The sequence below is a fragment of the Macrobrachium rosenbergii genome, chromosome 44 (genome assembly GCF_040412425.1).
Source record: "Macrobrachium rosenbergii isolate ZJJX-2024 chromosome 44, ASM4041242v1, whole genome shotgun sequence".
Taxonomy (NCBI): domain Eukaryota; kingdom Metazoa; phylum Arthropoda; class Malacostraca; order Decapoda; family Palaemonidae; genus Macrobrachium; species Macrobrachium rosenbergii.
The window spans coordinates 9,419,546-9,443,003 of record NC_089784.1 but is presented as its reverse complement, the minus strand read 5'-3'; the positions used below and the strand labels follow the sequence as shown (position 1 = coordinate 9,443,003).

General features: G+C 35.8%; 1 protein-coding gene and 1 pseudogene across 1 annotated transcript; both read right to left on the bottom strand.

Moving 5' to 3' along the window:
* Positions 1-5,128, bottom strand: part of LOC136829222 (sphingomyelin phosphodiesterase-like) — a 9,530-nt pseudogene extending 4,402 nt beyond the window's left edge.
* Positions 5,129-8,325: 3,197 nt separating this feature from the next.
* Positions 8,326-18,788, bottom strand: LOC136829317 (sphingomyelin phosphodiesterase-like). Its single transcript, XM_067087686.1, has 13 exons — positions 18,660-18,788; positions 17,998-18,130; positions 17,024-17,186; positions 16,076-16,231; positions 15,383-15,618; positions 14,791-14,949; positions 13,679-13,873; positions 12,732-12,899; positions 12,291-12,409; positions 11,473-11,546; positions 10,594-10,673; positions 9,784-9,891; positions 8,326-8,689 (listed from the first exon to the last, which is right to left on the bottom strand). The coding sequence occupies exons 1-13, from the start codon at positions 18,700-18,702 to the stop codon at positions 8,530-8,532; spliced, it is 1,794 nt and encodes a 597-aa protein (XP_066943787.1). The 5' UTR covers positions 18,703-18,788; the 3' UTR covers positions 8,326-8,529.
* Positions 18,789-23,458: the final 4,670 nt, after the last annotated feature.

Sequence of the window (23,458 nt, the reverse complement as noted above, 5' to 3'; positions counted from 1 at the left end):
CTTTCAAGCTTCTCAGTGAAATTTGCTATATTATATTAATCCTGTCAGTTCCAGCTTTGAGGACTGAATAAGAGAGGTTTTTTGCTTTGTATTTTTGTGGTAACCACCGTAACAGCATAAGTTCATGGCCTCTTGATTAGTTCTATAACATTTTACACAGTATGATTAATCAGTATAATTAATAATAACCACGGCGTTCTGACAAGAGAAGGCTAGAATATTTCAAAGTCAAAGCAGGAATACATCACCCTCACCTGGTGATGATTTCGTTGAGGTGTGTGTTGAAGGAGTCAACGCAAGACCCACCGGGAGGAAAACGCGCCAAAATGTGGACCTTCTCTCCGGCCGCCTCAGCTGCCCCGAGAGTGTCAATCAGCCATTGTAGCTGACCTGTTGGGTCTACGCTGTCAATCAACAACCACCTGCAGCGAAAATGTAATAAAAAAAATAAAACTCCGTATGTGGATGTGATCATTTATCTTTCCATAATCAGCAGAGAAGACTTGACTTGATATGATGTTATGTTTAGGTTTACAAGTTTCGACTCTTTGAATAATTCTGAATTCAGAAATTATAGTTTTGATGACTGCATTTCCCTCAGTTTATCTAGAAGAGATTACCGTCGTGTTCATGAATAATCTCATTTCCATACTTAAGCAGACTTTCAGTAAATAAGGAGAAGCTCACCTAAGTTGAATCGTTTTCTCAATGAGACCGCAATGCGGGTATCGCCTGCAGTATGCCTTGTGTGGGGCGTACTGTTTCTTTCTACCTAGGCCTACCTGCCTAATTTTATTTACTTCCGTACCCTAGTTTTTACCCTTCATTTGAACAAAATGATGATTTGGGCGAGTTCTGAGAGACTAGAAACGTGAATCAACTTTTCAACGATGATGATATTAAGCAATAATGAGAAGAAGAAGAAGAAGACTGCGTGGCATTTTCCATGACCAACCTCTAAGTGATGAAACAACCTTATCTGGTTTTAATGCTAGTATCTTTAGATGTGCCATTCACTCACCAGTTCTCCGTATGACAGTAATTCATGTTGATGGAAACGATTCTGAATCCAGGGAACGGAGAATGGGAAAAGTATCCTCCGGTTAAGATGTCGCCATAGGTGTCTTCCGGCAGCCACGGCGACCACAGGGCAACGGAGGCCTCGTACAGCCAGTCCATGTTGAAACCAGCCTCGTAGGCGGCGGGAACCACGTAACTATGACAGAGTTAAGGTGCGTTGTCAATTGCGGCTCCCAGTTTGCGCTCATTCCCATTATATCAAAGGAGAAGGATTTCAATGACACTTTTACGGCTTCAGCCGCTGCATTGACAACCCACCTTTACAATGCTTAAGATAATTTTCGTTAATAGTGAACTTTTCGAGCACGATTCTGAATGGCATAACAAAATTCTCTATGAACGGATTTTAAAAAAAAAAATCCTCACCTCTGTAACTTAGATTTTGTTGTATCCAGTTTCAGGTTCTTTTTCCGTATTCCTGTCTTTTGAAAGGTTGTGATCGCATTCAATTTATTTCTACATATTTAAATTATCAATTTAAACTTCCTTAGTCTCCGTTCATTTGTCAACAATTGAAAAAGTAGACTTCTATAAAGTTGCATATGAAGTGAAGTGAAAATATACTTAATCCACGATGACTGATCATGGCGAAGATCACCTTTCATGTATTCACAAACAAAATAAGAGAGATGAATTATTATAACCATTATCGTAAGCCCAGTAATTCTCCCTGGAACGCGAAAACTACCTTTCCTTCAAACATTAAACCTTACTTTTCCTCAGCGAATTAAGTATCTTATCCCCCAAACGATAGACCTATACTTTTCTCGGAAATAATAAAATCAGCTTAGTCCCCCAACAATTAAGATAATCGCCAACCTTCATTCTTTCAAATTCGTCCTTTCAAAAGAATTACTCAAAGACGGGCTTTGATTGTTTTTTGAAGTTCCATCTTATCTATTGGATGCCAACCAGAATGCATGATCGAAAAAGAAATATTGGGCAAAGAAAGGCATCGTTTATTTCTATACAGATTTTTTCTTATTTACTCATAATTATGTCCATTCTCTAAAGCTTTAGAGACTGATTTATAACACATCAATTACTAATAGCTCGAAAAAGTTTCTTGCTATAAACGTCACTGTTATTAATGTTATTAGGAAGGTGAGTGACACGTTTAGAATCTTAAAGATTGATTCCACTAGGAAAAAATATGAGGTGCAAAATTACTTTCATATATTCCATAATACATTAGTCATTATCCTAGTCTTGATGAGTGACTGAAAGCTCTTTCTCACCTGTTGACGGGAACCGCCTCGTGGTTTCCTAGACAACTAAAGACAGGCGTGTCTGGCATATATTGTCGAAAGAGTTCAAAGGTCACATTAACGCTTTCGATGTTGGTCGCTCTGGTCAGCTCCCAAACGCTGCTCGGTGACATATCCCCGGTCATGTACCTGAAAAAAAAAATAGTTTGTTCTTGTCATGTCTTCTACTTGCTTTTATATTGGGTAACCACATTTTTTAACGGATGGTTTAACGTCCTCATGCATTTGCATGAAGTCATAGAATGCATTTCGAAGGGTTAAAATGTTCCCCCTTTCTTTGGTTTGTGCTAAATAATTGCATGTTTCCATTCGGAAGGTCAAGTGCGAGAGTCAGAAATTAAAAAAATTAATTAAATAAATAAGAAAATAAAAAGTAAAGAGCCAGAAACTGCAGGGCAATTATATCTAAAAATCAGGAGTACGAAATTGCTGAGGAAGAACTGTTCTGAATATCAGAGCTGGAGAGTGGATTTTCTTCTGGAAAGGAGGACAGTAAATAAGTTTATATACACGCACATGCATACACACACAAATACATACATACATATATATATATATATATATATATATATATATATATATATATATATATATATATATATATATGTAGGCATATATATATGTGTAGTAGAACTGACTTGAAAAAAATAGTCTCAAACGCCCTCGGAAACTAAAGGCGAAAGTCTTACACGAGATCAGGCTTCAGGAGAGCAGCTTGGCGGATGAGTTCGTCGAGTGTCCGTTCAGGGATGTTGCAGTGTTCTTCTGAGCCCCAGTGTCCTGCTGCAGGTTCTCCAGGCTTGGGGTCCCCGTACTCCTGCCGGCAGCACAGAGGGTAGTCGCAGTTGACGGCGCTTCCTTCGTCGTATTGCAGATCCATGTGTGAATCGGTGACGTGCAAGATACGAATGGTGTTGGCTGCGGGCTGGATGGAGTTTCTGGTTACTACTGGATTTGCAAAGTTAGATCAAAGCAAACTATTCGCAGTAGCGTGTTCTTGCATTACTCTACAGTTAATCATACAATCAAATTTTAATATCTTTTATTCTTATAAAAACTTATTTGGGAAGGACAAATGTTCATCGAAATATAGGTAGACTTGTCCGGGTTAGTTTAATCAAGGAAACCAGTGAGTATAGTGATTGGGGATGAACGACGAATTGTCTGGAGAACAGGACAAGCTAATTTTATGAATAAAAAGTTAAGTGAGCCGTTTGAGAAAACGTATAATGCCAGTTAGGATAAAACGATAAAACTGTTCTGTGTGAAAAATAAAATTGTTTAATTTTTTTATGAAAATAATATTTGCTGTTTGGGGAAGCAAACAGTGAGTTAATCTTTTGGAAATAGGCTTATTTTATTGTTTTGGGGAAAAGTATAAGTCAATTGTTTGGCGGAAAAGATGTTTAATGTCCTGAGAAAAAGGATAAGTTTACTGTTTGAAGGAAGGATAATTTTCATATTCCAGGAAGAGTTACTGCTCTTCTAACGATAATGGGGATAATTTATTTCTCTTATTTTGTTTACGAATACATGTAAGCGGATCATATCCATTATAGGTCCGCATATTTTTGGTGCATTGTCACATGGCTTTTCATATGCAGCCGTATAGAAACCTACATTTTTAATTGTTGATAAATGGAAAGCAAGAAAGAAGTTGATCATGAAAATGACTATGCAGATAATGAAAATTAAACTGAGCACAATCACAACATTTTAAAAGACCGGAAATCGAGAAAAAATCTGAGTTTTAGAAACAAGTATTTTTACAAATTCTAATCATAGAATTTTGTTATGTCATTCAAACTCATTCATGTAAATTTTACTGATAATAAGACGTTTGTACGCAAAGAAAGGAACGGAAGTTTTCCTTGATTTCCTTGAACTTTTTCCAATGTCATTATCTGAATTTAAAACTGGTAACCACGCACTAGCAAAAGCTTCAAGACACCCTTTATATGTCGAAATTATTTTTAGGAAATATATTTTTATGAATATATAGAATGTATATATATACTCTCTCTCTCTCTCTCTCTCTCTCTCTCTCTCTCTCTCTCTCTCTCTCTCTCTCTCTCTCTCTCTCTCTCTATATATATATATATATATATATATATATATATATATACATATATATAAATATATAGATGTATGAAATAATATACTGGGAATTTTTAGTTGATGTACGCCGTCCCGTATATACAGGAACTCAGGACGCACTCTGCGTCCCTGTAGTCCTGGAGTTCTCCTCTACAGGGACGCATTAACCCAGTCGGCCACAACTGGGTTAATGCGTCCCTGTAGTCCTGAGTTCCTGTCCTTCGGTGGTTATATATATTATCAACTAAAAATATATATATGAAAATATATTATTTAGGTATATGATATTAAATACGTTTGTAGCTTTCTGATTGTATATGAATACATATATATATATATATATATATATATATATATATATATATATATATATATATATATATATATATATATATTGTGATAACAAGAGCACCAGAAGTAGGAATAAATCTAAAGTTTTTACTTCCAAAAGGAACGACATCCAAACACGTAAGCAAATTCAGTAAGAGAATTTGTCGTTGCATACTTTCTTACCAAAACAGGCTCTGGATCGTCGGGTGAGGGTTTATCCCCGGTATCGGCAAACTCCACGGGTCTAGTTCCCTTTTGTCACAGTGGCCCCTTAACATGAAACCACAAACGGTTTCGAGGTCATATTTCGTGGTGTTGAGAATGTACACGACCCTGTCCTGGAGAGAGGTCATATCTCATAAATAGGACAAGAAGAATTCCTTTTAAATCTTTAATGAAGGTTCTTATGAGACATTGATCTTACGCATAGGTCCCTAGATAACTTCATTTCATATTATGGTCCAATTAACTCACAGTTTTCTATATCTAAAATGGATCTTAAGCTTGCCTCAACAGACCAGTTGTTATAGACATAGACAGATTTGAAAAACAAATGAAGAAGTTTATAGACAGTATACAAACTTCAAAAACAACTGAATGTTTGTTATGTTTTATAATATCTCTTTTTACTGGTTGGCATGAAATCATGTCCATTCCATTAAGAAAGAGTCTATAAAAGAGTAAAAGGAAATGCTGATAACACAGAAAGCTTCTATCGTTTTCTGATTTTTAAAAGTTTTTGTAAATTCATATGAGGAAAGATGAATTCGACATGTGCGCTAGAACTTGTAAACATGATTCGCCTTTAAAACCAACGAAGCAGCATTGAAACAGGGATGATTTTGACGTATAAATTTCGGAGAAAGAAATATTTCTGAGGTCTTGAAATGGTGAAGCTTTTTCCATATCTTTGACTTTCAGGAATCCGTAAAACTTGAGTACGTGTGAACGTCCACAGGTGTGCTGTTATCAGACGTTCAGACGTGAGAAAATTAGCTTCATCTGACATGCTGCTCTTAATAATAATCTAATTGTTTATTCTCTTGACTGTGCGATTTCATTTGCCTTCTCTAGTACCAGCCCGAGTCTGTTAGACTGGATTTAGTCTAAAATCGGGCTCATATCATCCACAATGGATTTAAGAACGAAAGAAAGACAGAACTTGTATATTCATTAACTCAAATACCTGAAAATGCTCTTACATACCCCCTCCAGTTTGACCATCCCATCACAAACGTCGTGAGGGAAGAGTTGCAGCTCACTGCAAACCAAGATAGCAATTTCATCGATGGTTTCCACCGGCAGTCCATAGGCATAGGCTTCTCTCACGGCGGCAGCAGTTTCCACACACACTGTGCATAAGGCATCTCTAGGAATAACAAGATATTATTGCTTATATTCTCGTTAAGAAACTTAAATTCTTTAATGCATTGGTAAATCAGAAAAAAACTTGGCATTTTCATCTTTGTGACAATTCGTGAAAGAACGATTTAGCTCAAAAAGGTTTGGTAGATCACTGGCACTTTTCATCGAAATTCGTAAATCTACCGTTGCAGTTTTTAAGAAACGTAAATTACAAAAGCGTTGCTGGTTAAAACTGAATAATTTATTCTCCGTAGCTAGTTAAAACTGTTTGATTTGCAAATTTAATAAGAAATTGGTGTAATCTAGTACCAAAAGTTATAAACACAATATTTGGAAAGGACACATACTGTCTATGTGGCGACCTATACCTCAAATCAATGTGTTACATTCAAAATCCGGCAACAGACTTACTGCTGACGCTCTTCGTCTGGGGTAGTGAAGGTGACGAGCAGATCCTCGAGTCGTTTTGATAAATAACCGTGTTGTAGAACGGGGCTGTTTTCGCAAATGTCGCTAGTCGAAAGACAGTTTTGACTCAGCACTGCAACTGGAAAAAAGAAGATCCAAGATTTAGGAACTCTTTATTCTCTCTCTCTCTCTCTCTCTCTCTCTCTCTCTCTTCTCTCACACACACAGGTATTGCACTCATTTTGAACAAGAGAGAGCGTGTTGATTTCCAAATCACTTCGTATATCGTTAACTTTCAATCATATGGGCAGTTTTGTACAAATCTCGGTAAACTGAACTGATTGACTGACCCTGATTACTCAAGAATGGGGTGTTTCCAAAGCAGAATGGCATAATATATATATATCTGTATATATATATATATATATATATATATATATATATATATATATATATATATATATATGGATGAATAAATATTTGTATATATATACGCATACATATCTTTTGTGTGCGTGCATATAATTATTTGAAATGCCAGTCTCTAACTTCATTATTTCTTGCTTTGCTTCACTTCGAGCTCAACCAATCACATATCAGTTATTCTCATGACCTGAAATTTTGAGGCAATTTTCTGAATTGTTAGAAACACCACACACTCGAAAGAGATGTGCTGATCTGTCATTTTCATTCTATAACTCTATGTTATTATTCACCGTGATTTCTTAATTCCAAAATAAGACATAAGTCAATTATTTATTTATGCAAATACTCACCAAATATGACTCCTAGGAGCCAGTGCAAACTTCGCGCATCCATGACCTTCCAGAGCTAAGCGTCTGCACTCAACAGAAGGCAAATGTTTTTCTTAGACCTATATCAATTTATCTGTTACTCTCCTGATTACGACATCGTTTATTTCTGTTTATTTTTATTAATCTATATCTTATCATGGTGTTATTAAAAAACAAGCAGGGTAAAAATAGCATGTTTTTCTATTCCACAATCGGCATCAGACTGCAGACCATATGTTGTTTCATAAAAAAAAAAGATGGAGATTAGTTCTGTTGACAACAAAGAGAAAACAGCAAAGAATTTTAGTCGACGCCTTTGTAAAAAGCAATGTTTTGTCAACACCCAACAAATAGATAATTTGATTCTCTTATGTTTATGGTAAGTGAGAAAGTTTTTTTACTGTTTTACGCAGTTATCCTGTGATATATCTAAAAGATAGTTGAAAGTGACAATCAAGCATTTATGTATGCTGACATAATGCACACGCTAAAACGAATTTCATAGTTATTTAGGACCCCTTTTTCAGCAGCTTCTCTAGCTAACTGAGGGCGAGGCAACACAAAATTTCGTAAACGTAACAGACCAGACCTAGGGAAATACATCGGTAGCGTTTTTTATGTAGAATCTATACCTGCTATATGAAAGTGGTCGAAAACAGTTAAACGTGAGACTAGAATTAAAGGTATTTTACTCCTGTTACGCAAGGGTGAAAATCATCGTAAAATTTATAAATCTATATACATATACATATATACAGTATATGTGTGTATATATATATGTGTGTGCGTGTGCGCGCGCGCGCGCGTGTGACAGAATGCGAAACTTGTAATGAAAGCTTACCAGTGTCGAGAATTCCGGAGACGAAGTGTAATCTTGACATTTCTGTATGAATAATATTATAAAGCATGTAGCTTTTTTTTTTTTTTACCTCTGTCTGTATCATCTAGACATATATTGTAAGGAAGCGTAATAAAACAGTATGGGGAGTCGTTTTAGATTTATTTTCAATACATTTTTTGTTTCATTTATGAGAGTCTGATTATAAACTTTCATCGTATGAACGTCTCAAAGAGACATTTTTTCCCCTTTTCATTACATGGACAGATGATCTTTTCTACCTGTTGCAAACCATATCTAATGGAGTGAGTGAGGGAATGGAGCACTAAAATGGCGGCAAAAGAAAATGCTAGTATGATCCTCCATCTATGATCGTTTCAATTCTGTGGCAGGCGTCCCTGATATCATGGTGGGTATTCACAATGCCGCAGAGCTCGCTCTTGTGACAAGCGGGATCCTCTGGGCAAGTAAACATCTCAACTGGCTCCAGGTCGAAGTTGTGCTTGTTTCTAGAAAGTAAGTGCACATTAATGATTGATGTAGGCATTTCAGCACGTGCAAATGATTCTAGATTTCAAGCAATAGCTAGTAGAAGTGCAGACTGTCACTGAAAAGTTTTTAATGGCGCAGAGAAAAACACAGGCACACGCAGACGCTGGACACACACAAACACACAAGCACACGCACACTCAAATATATATATATATATATATATATATATATATATATATATATATATATATATATATATATATATATATATATATATATATATATATATATATATATATATATATATATATATATATATGATGAGCTTTCTGTGAAATTGTATGTAGTTACAGTTTACTTCACAGAGGTTCACCCACAATTAAGCAGTTAAAGTGAGAATGTGGCAATAACCGTGTGCTGCTTTCTCTCTAAGGCCACCCCTGTTAGGAGAGCTATGGGTTAATTTTGCAATAGTATACACGTGTGTGTGCGTGAATGTGCGTACACTGCACATATATACACTCCCAAACAAACAATTTCACAAACGAATTCGTTCCCGAAGACTGAGCTCCGAATTCCTGATTTTTTTTACAGTGAGAAATTAGAAATCTTATATTAGCAAGCTACTTTGTATGGTGAGTTTATATTCTTATTTTATTCTTGAGACATAATTTTTCATGAATTATCATTTTACTCAGTCCTTTTGCTACATGTAGAAAAAAGTTAGAACTTCATTTATCTATACTTTGGCTGTTTGAAGTTAAGTCTAACGAACTTACTAAACTTTTCAAATTATATAATTTTGCGTGGTTGCATGAATAATTCCTTTCGAGAAAGGTTTGATAATATTCCATATCGTAATATTTACTGTATATATAGAATGTTCTCTTAACTTACAACGAACTTTTGAAATCGATACATGCATATAATTATAAGGTCAATCCCTACTCTGTAATATCGTTCTTTTCGTACAGATTCCTGCTCAAGACTTTTAACACTATTTGCTATAAATATAATTTTGCTCGCAATCTGGTATTTTCAAAGTACGCTCACCTCATTGTTTTAGCCCCTGTTTCATTTGTATTTTGGTCATTTTAGAGTCTACGCTTACCTCACGTATTGTGCAAACAGGTCCTTGTCAGCCGCCATATCGAGCGTCAGCTGATCGACACTAGCTGCCGTCAAAGTTTGGACTTTGTAAGCCTCCTGGGATGTGTACCTGATTTAGACAAGAATGAAACTTATAAGTAAGTTGGTATGCAGCTGCTTGCTAGATCAGGATCCCGCGCTGGCATAATCTCAGCTTTATCTAGTAACATCGATAATTTGGAGTTATTAATGTAAGATACTTATGAGACTTTGATATGCAAATACATGTAAGACATCAACTGGGATGTATGTAAGACCCATATATATATATATATATATATATATATATATATATATATATATATATATATATATATATATATATATATATATATATATATATATATATATATATATATAATATGAAGATGGCCTTGGGATAACTATAACTGGCTGAAAAATCTGAACATGTAAAAAAAGTACCTAAAAATCGACTCGTGTAGTAACGAGGCGGGGAGGGACAAGCAAAAATTTTGAGGTAACGGTGTGATGGGTTTCGGATTGATTTGTCAGTTTGCCTCTCAGTTTATTAATATTTTCCTCATCATGCAGAGCAAAGGCTGGGTAAGATGTTCTTGTTAACATCAGACGTCTGTAGTGGATTACAATGAAGTCCTGGACGCCAAACAAAGTGGGGAAGTGACTTCTTTATCAAATTATCTATTTCTTCATTTGGTTAATTGTTAATCTTGAGTGCGTCAAAGTAGTCGCAAACACCTATTACGCTTCTTAGTATTTGGGTGAATAAGCGTCAAATGAGATTTTTATTTACCTTTGAACGAATTCCGGAGAACCATCTGGCTGGTTGGCCAGAGTCATGTTCATCGTGAAGGTCTGCATGTCTATCACGCTCTGAAGAAGAAGAAGAAGTCAAGATCAGACTTTATTCGTATTTCACTGCTTTGGAATCAGTCATTTATATTTTTAATACAGCAAAATTTCTTGTTTGCATCATCTCTCAACTAATTAATAATATGCGTAATATCCGTTTCTATCCAAGTTTATTAAAGAAAAACATTTTGTTTATGTGGGTACCTTGTTAAAATCTGAAATATTGCTTTCTAAACTAAAGTTTTTCATTTGACCATGAAAAAATGTCTATACTTTTCTTTGCTAACCTGAGCTCTTAAAGATGTCGGGGCTGTATTGTTTATCTGGCCTTAAATATGATGTAGAGAACAGTTACTTTTATTATCAGCTAATAAAGGGAGAACAAGCATCGCTTCATTTGAAACAATTTTTGAAAGACAAACTTTTCAACATATTGTATTTTGACTTTAAAATTACTTTCCACAATTAGTTGAATTTGGGACTAGAAAAGAAATTCAAATAACCTTTTTCAGTTAATTTTTTTTCATCTCTTGCTAAAATAGAAAAGTTTGTCTTTCTGACTCTCAAGTCTATATTTCTGGTCTACGGTTTATCCAGCTGCCAAAAGCTGTTGCGTCATTTCAGTTAAGAGTGCGCCTTACAAAATGAAGATCTCAAACTTAAACAATGTCAATATGTACTTTGTTGTTTGATTCTGTCTACAATGGTAAAAAACAGATAAATAAAAATACATAAAAAATAGATAATAAATAAAAAATAAATAAAATAAATAAATAAAAATGAATAAAAACAAATAAATAATTTTGTATGAAATACAAACCCAGGTGGCCTGTTCGTGATTAGCGTCGATTGTGTACATCTTGAAGGCCGGCTGATGCCTGTCTCTGCAAGACCCTGCAGAGGAAATTGGAAATGAGGAGTGAAGTTACCATGTCTAAGGATTTGAAAACAAATCACTTTGGCTTCGTCACTACTGGAGGAAATCTTATTGTCTAGGCACCTTCAGTTACTAATGATTAATCACCGATGAATATACAGTAGGCCTATATCCAGGCTTGTTTGTTCAGTTGCGTCATCGACTATAATTGCCATATTTTGTGCTTAAAATCTTTACTGTAAATAATATTTTTAATGCCAGATTGACTTTTATGGGATATATGTTATAAGTTACTTTTAATAATGAAATGAGTAAGATATGCGTTAAGAACATTTTCAAGACCTCCATGACAAGTATGCTGAGTTTATTTACCTTTGTTGGGTTTTTTATTTTTATTTTTGTACAGATTTTCAAAAAAATTTCTTTAATTAAAATCCCAGTTTATTTTGACAGGAAATTGAGAATAAGTGTATTTCCAGCAATGATGGATAATCTTCAGTGATATGTATTGAAGGGAATAAAAATTTTGAAATTGCCCTAAGTCGCAAAAAAGCTTACGAAAGTCAAAAATAATTATAGAAGTATACAAAATCAAAGGACACTGAAACCTCTGCAAGACTGAATATATAAAGGGAAGAATTATCACATGAATGGCTATAAGGCCTAAGAAAGAAATCAGTAATAAAAGAAATCAGTACTAAAAAAAAAAACTAAATATCTGGGTGAAAACGTCGGATGAATGACTGAGAAGAAGAACCAACCTTCAGGGCCCGTGAAGCCCACAGCAACGGGTCTCAGCGTATCCTGTGGGTCGTAAACGACAGTGAAAGCTTCTCTGTGAGTGTGGCCATAGAACATGGCTCTGATGGTCGACTCGTATCTAGAAGAAAACACTAATAATTAAATTTTTTTCTAGGCTGTGAAAGTCACTACGTAAAAATAATTTTATAAATTTGTTTCATTAATACAAATAAATTATTTGAATGAACAATGTATTTCCAGCGTCAATGGGCAAACACGCTGAGAAGCCAGTTGTAGTACTACATACAGTACACTTTAAATCATTGTAAATACTCCTATCAGTTCCTTCGCATCTCTCGACTTTGCTTTTATCTTGTTTCTTAAATGGTATACAAAATGTCTTTAATACGTTGACTAAAGAAAACGTTGATATGAAGCTAATTAGGTATGAATTTCCTTACCTGGCGATAACTTCGTTGAGAAGTGTGTTGAAGGAGTCAACGCAAGACCCACCGGGAGGAAAATGCGCCAAAATGTGGACCTTCTCTCCAGCCGCCTCAGCTGCCCCGAGAGTGTCAATCAGCCACTGCAGTTGACCTGTTGGGTCTACGCTGTCAATCAACAACCACCTGCAGTGAATAGGTCACTGAATGGGAAAACTCCGCATCCACATAATAATGATTAACGTTTTGTTTTGGTTCCTAAGTGTTTGTAGGAGGTAAAACTTGGAGTCATGGTTCCTTGCTTGGAAAAATAGTCGAGTATCGAACTTGCTCGTTAATGTTGAAATAACCTGAAGTTTTGGTTAAGAAGTAGTTCATATGTGTAGTGTGTATCGAGGCTTTTAACGGCAAAGCTTATTAATGATTAATTGCTGACCGTTTTCTTTGCTAGTCTTTGAAAACAAGAGAGCTTCAGCCAACTGTATTTTAATTATAATAATTTTATGGGTAATATTGTGTAGAATAACCCAAATGTTTTATTATTTATGGCCCGTTCCATTATTTCTTCTTTCCAAAGGTATCCAGAGATTTTAGGAATATTTAACCCAAAGAACCATCAAATAGTTAAGATAATGGTTGCCTCGTACAATTTTTTCACACATACAAAGACTCACGCACTAAATAAGAGCAATATTTCTCTAAGTAATGACACTGGATCTCCAACTGTTTTTCCCAAAGAAAACATCAACTATAATCACTAACTAACTCTTAAGTATCATGGTAGACATCTTTTGATTTTAAGACCCTCACTAGAAATCTACAGCAGATAAAAATATTACTTCCTTGGGAAAAGACAGTGGACATCCAGTACAGAGAATTCTTGATGCCATTTCTGACCAACTCTCCCGCACCACGTTTTCGTGATATTTACTTCTTCAGCTCTGAGAAACTACGCAGCCACTCACCAGTTCTCCTCGTCGCAGTAATTCATGTTGATGGAAACGATTCTGAACCCGGGGAAGGGAGAGTGGGAGAAATAACCTCCTCTCAGGATATCGTCGTGCGTCTCCTCCGGCACCCACGGTGACCACAAAGCAACAGCAGCCTCGTAGAGCCAGTCCATGTTGAAGCCGTCGCCGTAGACAGCGGGCACTGGAAAACTAGACAAGGAACAGTTTTGCCAGTGAGAAGTCGGCTCCTCTGAAGTTTTCGTGAATTTTGCAGTAAATGTGAAACACAGGTATATATTCTTTCATTCAGTTCAGTTTTTTGATAACCGACTGCTTGCTGATGCGGGGAAAGACATACATGAGTAAATGCTTACATTCATTGCATTCAAAAACTGAGTAATATCGTGGCCAGGGGGTAAGCGTTGTATGGTGCTAGAGGAAAGGTCACTCATTCAGCAACTGCCTGCATTGATCATTACCTAGCGAATCTAGACGAACAGTGTCATGGACATGGTGTACCCGCTAGTTGGTACTATACCCCTAAGTAAATACAAACATTGTACTAATGTGTGTGTGCTTGAAGCACTTTTAGGAGTAATCATTGCAATTGCATATTGAAGTACCCTGACCTAATCAAATACTGAAAGTTCTTGACCAATGGAAATTACGCAACTTTAAAAATTTGAAAATTAGCCCCGATATTACTGGGTTGAGATGGCGCTAAAGAGAGCAACACGAATGGAAGTGGTGCACATATAAGTGCGTCACATGAAGCCCAAACGTAACTGATCACTAGTTTGTCATTTAAATCAACATCTAATTTTCAGAAATTTCCACATGGATAAATCCTTTCTTTGTAGCCAGGTTGATATTACACAACAAGCATTATCATCTAGATGTTATTTTGCAAAACTAACATCATTATGTAGCTGGAACTACTAAAAACTAGCACCTGTTGTCTACATAGAGATAAAGAAATGAAAAAAAAAAATATTGTAAAGTCATCACAGAAATCCGGGAATATGGTATACTGATAAAAATAAGTCTTCATTATACAACTCATATACCCCCTAAGGTACGCAAGATCTTTAGAATTCGGTCTCTTCTTCCTGACATTTGTATTGTACCTGTTCACGGGAGCGGCCTCGTGGTTTCCCAGACAATTAAAGACAGGCGTGTCTGGCATGTGCTTATGCACGAGGCTCAGCGTAGCGTTCATACTTTCGACATTCTTGGCTTTCGTCTGCTCCCAGACATCGTGGGCAGGCATATCTCCCGTCAGGTACCTGGAAGAGAACTCAGATGAAATATTAGGAATCTAAAGCAACATCCTCTCCAGGGAAGGAGGCTGCAGTGGTATGGCCATGTGATGAGAAGGGAGGAGATTGATGCAGAGGAGGTGCTGGGTGGGAGAGCGAGAGGAAGACCTCAGCGAAGGTGGATGGATGTTGTTGAAGAAGGTCTGAGAGACCAACAACTGTCAGAGGACGATGTGTATAATCGAGCCAGGTGGAGGAAAGCCGTCAGAAACATCGGCCCCACATAGAAGTGGGAGAAAATGCAGAAAAAGAAGACTGTGCAACATTCTTTCCTTTATTTTTTATTGTCTGTTTGAATTTTAGAATACTGAACAACGAGCTACTTGGGATACTCACAAATTTTCTGTGACTGGTGTAGCTTTAACTCCAGTCTTTGTTACAAAAGCAATCACATACTCACACGAGATCCGGTTTCAGCAAAGATGCCTGGTGGATGAGTTCCTCCAGGGTACGGAGAGGGATGTCGCAGTTGCTCTCAGCGCCCCAGTGCCCTGCCGCAGGTTCTCCGGGCTGAGGTTCCCCATATTTAAATCTGCAGCACATAGGGTAGCCACAGTTGACGGCGCTTCCTTCGTCGTATTGCAGATCCGTGTGGGAATCGGTGATATGCAGGACTCGAATCGTGTTGGCTGCGGGCTACATGGGAAAATTAAGGCTATTACTTTTGAGGAAAAAAACAAAAGACGAGGTGGATGTTCGCGGAACTGAGGTGCTTTCATAATGTAATTTAATGCTAATGTTTTTAGAATAATGCAGTTTTGCTTTATTGGTCATGGTATAATAGTTATGTTCAGGCCATCAGTATTCATCTATTATCAAAAAGATATTTCAGATTTATTTGCACTTAAAGCTCAAATTTTAGTTTAGCATTAGACTAAAGATCTAAGTTTATGAATGATTTACAATCACTAAAAGACAAAATCAACCTGAAAGAACGGGTTCATAACTCATCTAATACTTTGCATCGAAATTACAAGGTCAAGTGCACCTATAACAAGGCAATGAACAGTCGAACTGAATTTGGCAACTACTGAAGAATTAGTCCCACGTCGAGGGTACCTAAGAAGATAAATTCTTCTTCGTTCGTCCTTACCAAAACAGGCTCTGGATCGTCAGGCAGCGGTTTCTCGCCAGGTATTGGCAGTGTCCAAGGATTTAGTTCCCTTTTGTCGCAGTGGCCCCCTAACATCAAGCCGCAGACGGTTTCGAGATCGTACTGAGTCTCGTTAAGAATGTACAGGACGTTCTCCTGGAGAAAAAAAGTTCTATGAGAACATTTTTCTACCTTTCCGAGCTCGTAAATTATTCTCTTATCTTCCGTCCCTGTGCACTGACATAATAATGAAGATTTATAGGCCATTCTTCTTTTTGTTCTTATTTTTTGTTTAATGAACCATAATAATTAAAATAAAGAAATGCCTAAACATAAAGATCTTTCTTTCCTGATGTCATGCTTCATTGTATCTTACGCTAGACTGGGAAATTCAAGAATGCTTAACTTTGATGAGATTTCGTGAAAAGAATAAAATAAAATCATAAATTAAACTATATAATCGACAGATTTCAACAATATATGAAGTTTTGATTGAATGCTGTAACTAAAAATTTAAGTCTGACGGTCTCATACAACTTGTAAATTGCTGATTATTTCTTTCTTTCTCTGTCGTCAACCTGAGTCTGCAAATCTTGGAATACATGAGAATGTTCACAGATGCTGTTTTATCAAGTGGGGGTCTTAGACAACAAGGCAACCACGATAAGTTTGTGAATCTAGATTATAAAAAAATGGCCGACTGCCTAAAATCTCGCATCGAAAAGTAAACACATCATCAAATCTTTAAATCTGAGCAGATTCAAGTAACTGGCTATGAATCCGTGAGATAAACAACTGTAAAAGATAAAAACAGAGGACGGAAAAGAAAAGTATATCTGAGTATTAATAAGTTTTTGCTCTTCGAATTAATTAGGATTACCATGACATTACTTCAGGGAAAGACAAGGAGATTATTTGTTTAAATGTTAATCCAGCGTTGCCACCCACCGCTTCCAGCTTGACCATCCCATTGCAGACATCGTGAGGGAAGAGGTGCAGGTCGCTGCAAATGAGGATTACGAGTTGCTCAATGACCAGTTTGTGTACTCCAGAGGCATACGCTTCCCTCAGAACCGTTGCAGCGTCCACACACACGGTGCACAGAGCATCCCTGAGGAAGAAGTAAAATAGAAATGCCTCAGTTGGGACAAAGGATATACCATCTTGGCATCTGTCAGTCGCTTTTTCTTGCATTACCAGAAAAGTTCATTACAATGTTAATTAGCGTTGTGCCAAGATGGCGAAGAAAACTAAAATTCCACTAATCTTCCTGTGTATGGGCAGGAGGGGCTATTCCCTCGTCGAGGGCCCGTGACAAAAAAAAAAAAAAAAAAGAAGAAGAGTGGGTAGTACAATTAACAATGACATGTGTAATACGCCTTAGTAGTCTGGTGCATGCGGAAATGGGTCACAATGAGACCCAAGATGCTACCGGATTCAGCGAGAGGGGTTTCCCTTTAAGATGTAACCACATTCATAAAACGATTCATAAGTTGCAGTGATTTTATGAAACGGGGGTAGTAGTCATACATTTTCGTATGTTTAGCTAAGAAACACCGTAATATTTTTCTTGCCTTTGACAAAAGAATGGCATTCTGCATCAAGTGAATATCCTGTTTCAAAGTTCTATGTTCGCAGGCTTCCCAGTGTTATCATTCCCACTTATTACCTAATCCTCTCTTTACATTTCCCTGCTGTTTCGCACTTTATTTGCTAGTGGTTGCTGGAGCGCAGCACCCTTCCTTTACACTAACGGTCTACTCTACGATGAACAGTAAAGAGCAAGGTTCTGTTTTCAATGTTTCTCTCTTCAGCTTCTCCACTCATTACACAATTAGACGGAACTGGTTGTAGCCAGTCTGCTCCTGATACCTCTAGAATAGCTCAAGACACTGAAGTGCGAGAATCCATTTCAAACTTACTGTTGAAATCCATCCTTTGCGGAAATAAGTCGGCTAAGCACAACCTCGAGACCAGTTGGCAGGTGACTGTCTCCTAAGAGGCTTCTTTCATTGCTTACATCATTGGCTAGACATCTCTGGCTCAAAACCCCAACTGGAAGAAAATAAATATATTATTTGTTCTAAGATTCAAAATTTAGCCTATAAATTTACTAGGTTAGATGATGACGTGACTCCTCCGATCTGTTTCCTCTCGGAATATGACGTCACAGAATAGGCAAGCGCCCTCACTTGAGCCCCTCTAGGTAAGGAACGCATGAGAATTCCTTCATGAGTTATTCTAAGGTCAGTGATAATAAAAATGTTTTCGGATATGGAAGATCGAACCTTTAATGATGTTCAACGAAGGTACTTCATAAGGAAATAGAAAATATATTATTTGAGTGATACTGATACTAATACTAATACAAAAAAGGTTGTAGTCAAACAGTCACCCACTTAATTTAATGTCGTTCAAAGCTAAGGTACCTTTCCAGTGGTTTAAAGATTAGGAGCTACAGCATTCCTCTCTTTTTGATTTTCCAGTGCCTGTAATGTGCAAGCGGCAGAGAATGACGCCTGGGAAATTATTCTTTTTAAAGCTCTTCAAGGACAAAGTAATGAAATAATAAAGAACAACTTACTTAGAAGGGCTCCAAGAAGCCAACGTAGACTTGCGCCACCCATGACGATCTTTGGAAGAACAGAAGAACAGGTAGAAAGCGAATGTTTCTTTCTGTTCGTTATCACTTTATCTGTTGTTTTCAAATGACGATCCACATTCAGCTGTCTGCTTTTCCACGATTATGTAAGATCTTACCTGTTGATTAATAATGATTTTCCCTATGGGTGTCAAGGACGTTGGAATGATATAAATAACAAACTAATGTTAAGGCTACTGATGAACATTCATTATCTTTCGATCATGTTTCTTATTTTCTTTGACTTGCTGTTTCAAGTAATATTTTTCGGTAAATAAAAGATATAGGTGTCGATTTTTAAGTTTTCACTGTTTTGGACTGGTGTATGTCTAAATAAACATGTCCTGAAATATTATTGCTAAAAAAATTTTAAAGTGGTTTTTTTTTTTACATTTTTGTTCACCGCATTTACCGGCATTTGAGCGGCATTTAGCGAAAAATTGTCGCAAAATTTCTGTATGACTTTTTAGGAGGAAGTGAGAAATACACTTTACTTTCCTACTAAAATACACATTATCTACGATAAAAACTGGCCCTCTCTCTCAAAAAACTATAATATCAGAGTAAATATGCATCTATGTATCTCGATATTGCCCTGCGATATCGCCCTGTGACCGACATTGAGCGACAAATTGTCGTACAATGTTTGTACGACTTGCCAGTTCTGGATAGTAGAAAATGAGAAATTTACTTCAGTATCCTACTAAAACTACCCATTTTCTACGAAAAAGAGCTTGTTCGTTCTCTAAAAAAATATTAAGCAAAATATAAAAAAAAGTAAATATATATCTAAGTATCTCGATATTTTGAACTCCTTTATTACAGATGTACCATGTCAACCAGTATAAATATAACATTTTATATTTATTGATATATTTTTACAGCGTATTTTCAGAAATATGAAATTATATAAGTAGGTAACAGTTCCAAAGAGAGCGTAGTGTTTTACCAAAAAAACCCACCTCGATTTGTGTGTGGTTCTGGTTCAAGCGATGTACTAGTGCTTTGTGACGCATTTCCTTCTCGGATGTTCTTTCCGCGTAGCGCATTCACGCAATTCCATTGCCATAAGCAAGAGAAGTACCAACCTTATAAGGGAGAAATTTGAACGATTGCGTCTCGTAAGTTGTTCCAAGAGAGGGACGAAGCAAACGGGAATTGTCTTGCCTGGGAGAGCAACGACACCAGAACGCCCATATCTAAGTAAGGGATTTGTTTTCCTGTATAGTGATATTCAAATTACTGGTATTCTAATTAGTGATTACTAATTTTCATAATATTATAAATACGTATTATAATTATGTAAGAACACAAAGCTTGATTTTGCTGCAGTGAGTTGTCGTCGGACTCGCGACTTGTGTAGGCTTGGTTGTTCAGCGTTTGTTTATTTTTGTTTGTTATTGGCCTCTCTAATATCTGAACGGAACATATGTACTGTGGTAGCGTATATAGGCTATGTAGAAAATTTATAGGTTATGTAGAAAATTTATATGGATAGCATATATTTTTATAAGTTATGAAGAAAACTTCAGAGTGAGTATAAAACAATGGGAACAGACCTTTCCCAGAATACCATGTCCTGGCCTAACCTCATTAGGGGGTTTATTTTTATAATAATTTGTTACGAAAAAAAATCGCACTGATAGCATATAGCCTACTATTTTTTATAGGTAGCATATACTATTTTTACAGGTTATGGAAAAAACATTATATTGATAGCATATATTAATGAATTTTTATGAAAAACTGCACTGAAAAAAAAATATGTATATTTATACATACGTGTATATATGAATGTCTTTTACTGTAATACAACAGTATAATATGAAGATAAAAAGGCCCATAAAACACTGTATGAACGTTGCAACCATATATTTCGAGCACTTCCTTCTGTGGCCCTGTTCTCTGGTAAAATATGGGGAGATGATGTACTGCCGCACCTACATATGCTTTGTATATATAGCCTTCTCTTGTAACATATCATGTGTCCATATTTTACCAGTGAACATGGGCACAGAAGGAAGTGCTCAAAATATATATGGTTGCAAATGTTCAAATAGTGTTTAATGGGCCTTTATATATATATATATATATATATATATATATATATATATATATATATATATATATATATATATATATATATATATATATATATATATATATATATATATATGTGTGTGTCTGTATGTATATATATATATATATATATATATATATATATATATATATATATATATATATATATATATATATATATATATATATACACAGATTTTATATAATATATAAATCAAGAGAGAGCACATTTCTATTCATTTGATTATATTGAAAATTTCAGGGCATATTCCTTATATAACAAAATAGTTTTTGTGCAAAAATCAGCCTTCTAACTGTCATAGTTTCATAGTTATTGCAAAATGACCATAAATTTTTTTCTTTTGCCATTTTCCAAAAGTTACTTTTTTCAAATTAAAAGCTTATAACTCCAAGAAGACTGAACCAAATTCGATGAAACTTTTACAGTGTAGTATAACTATGTCTTGATTTTGTATGTGGGAAATTTTGAGTGAAACCTTTTTTTTGCATATTTTTAAAAAGTTTTAAATTCTTTTTATCAAATGCAAAAAAATTAACTTAGAAGTCGAATTTCTAAATTTCCCACAATGAAAATTTTCATTATTAGTTGAAGAATGAGTGGTAAAAATTTGAAGCAAATCCCTTCATTCATAAGGTAGTCGGAAGCACTTACTTTATTTCACTTAAAAAGTAGTATACAACGTAAAAAGAATCTTTATATACGAGTATTTCCACAACTGTGGTAGAAAAACCTTGGGGATTGGTTTTGCGAATTAGCAGTATGGGAAAGGTAGTGGTTGGCGTTTGATAAAATGAGAATAAACAGCTGATTGTAGTTGGTAATATTCAGATGAGGGAAATCTTAATCGGGAGAGGAATGCAAAGCCAAAACAAAGCTCAACATTCTCCTCTCTCCTTTATTCAAACTTTATTACAACGTTTCGGACATCTGTACATCTTCAGGTTCTGTAGAAAATAAAACCAACACATTTATACCCAAAAATCATTGATACAATCAACATATTGACAGTAAATGAAAACGGATTTAAATTTAAATACTTGCCTGCTGTAGGAGGAGTTATCTATATTCAAGATCGTTTTTTTTTCTCTTTATAAAGGGTCTCTAAAAGTCTTAGCTGTTTCAAACCGACTTTTACATAAAACACTAAAATCAGAAAAATTAAAATCAGCGCTGCACAAGCCGTGGCAATGTTCTCTTGGAGGAATTCAAACAGCTAAATAATAATAATAATAATAATAATAATAATAATAATAATAATAATAATAATAATAATAATAATAAATCAGGGTTTTTTTCTACTTTTGCCTTTCCATTACCATGTTTTTTTTTTCTGCCGAGAGGAAGAAACCATGGGGGAAACTTATCGAACCCAAACAAAATAACCGCACCTGAAATTGAATCGTCTCAGTCATTTAGACGTTCTTGCATAAAACAATCACGATCTTGGGAAGCTAGCTAGAGATATGAATTACACAAGGGAATATAAACAGTTATTTGTTTATCTTTTTTTTTTTTTCCTAAAATGATGGCCCCCATTATTAACCATGATAGTGCATAACTGGGCCAAGGAAAATTAGAAGTCTTTCCGTTGCGAATATTCAATGACTTGATTTTTCCTTAAACTTTTACTTTTTGCCTACTGCAGCAAATTGAACATTAAGTTTCTGTTATTAAAGCACATTGACAATGGAGAAGCTTTAACATGGGTAGCAGACGTTTTATATCTTTTCAGTTTTCCGAATTGTTTATTGAAGAGCTAGACTTGAAACTCCTTAGACTTTATCACTTGAATATACGAGATTGATTATTTTGACATTGCTTATGCATCTCTTCTTATAAGTTAATCACCTAAATGACTATTGCTAGCATGGGTAATGAGTAAGGATTCTTTTGGGACAAACCAAATACAACGTTAATTTCTTACTACGCTTCCAGGGTATCCAGACAGAGACAAACCTTCATAAATCTACCAGAGGTTCATTGTTTACTGACATACACTTTCAACGTTATCTTCTTGTCTTAACGCCCCGTTGCTATCATTGCCCATACAGTATAGAACATAGACTTTGAAACGCTCAGTACCTTATTGTTATTTTAAAATCTAAAGTTGCCAGAATTACTGTGTAACTTTACTGGAGGTTATTACTGCATCTGTTTCCCTATGGAGGGAATTAAGGGCTGACTTAATTAAATTCTTTTCGTTTTCCATTTTTGCAGTCTCACTTCCTCATGCCCTCGTCACAAAGCCAGCAACCCTATATTTACGCCTTGCTCGAAATTCTGCGGCTGACTCCAGGAAGTGTACAGTCGTTTATGGCCACGCTTTAAATAAGTAACATCACGGCACTGAATATAGTTAATGGCCTCCAATTTTGAAAAAGGTAGTTTTTAATAGGACTAAAAAATGGAACGTCTTTGCTGCACCTACCAGTACCTCCTAATTTAAATTCTCTTTACCCATAAAGGAAAAGAAATAACCATAAAAATTTGCATTTTTGCTTGTTGATTAACTGATGATAGACCGGTACTCGAGACGTGTCTGGTTTTATCACTTCTTGCGCAGTTTTTTCATCTCTTTTTGTGCAACCGTGTGCCACCATATCAAGAAAAGAGGACTTGACTTTGCGGCTAATTAACCTGA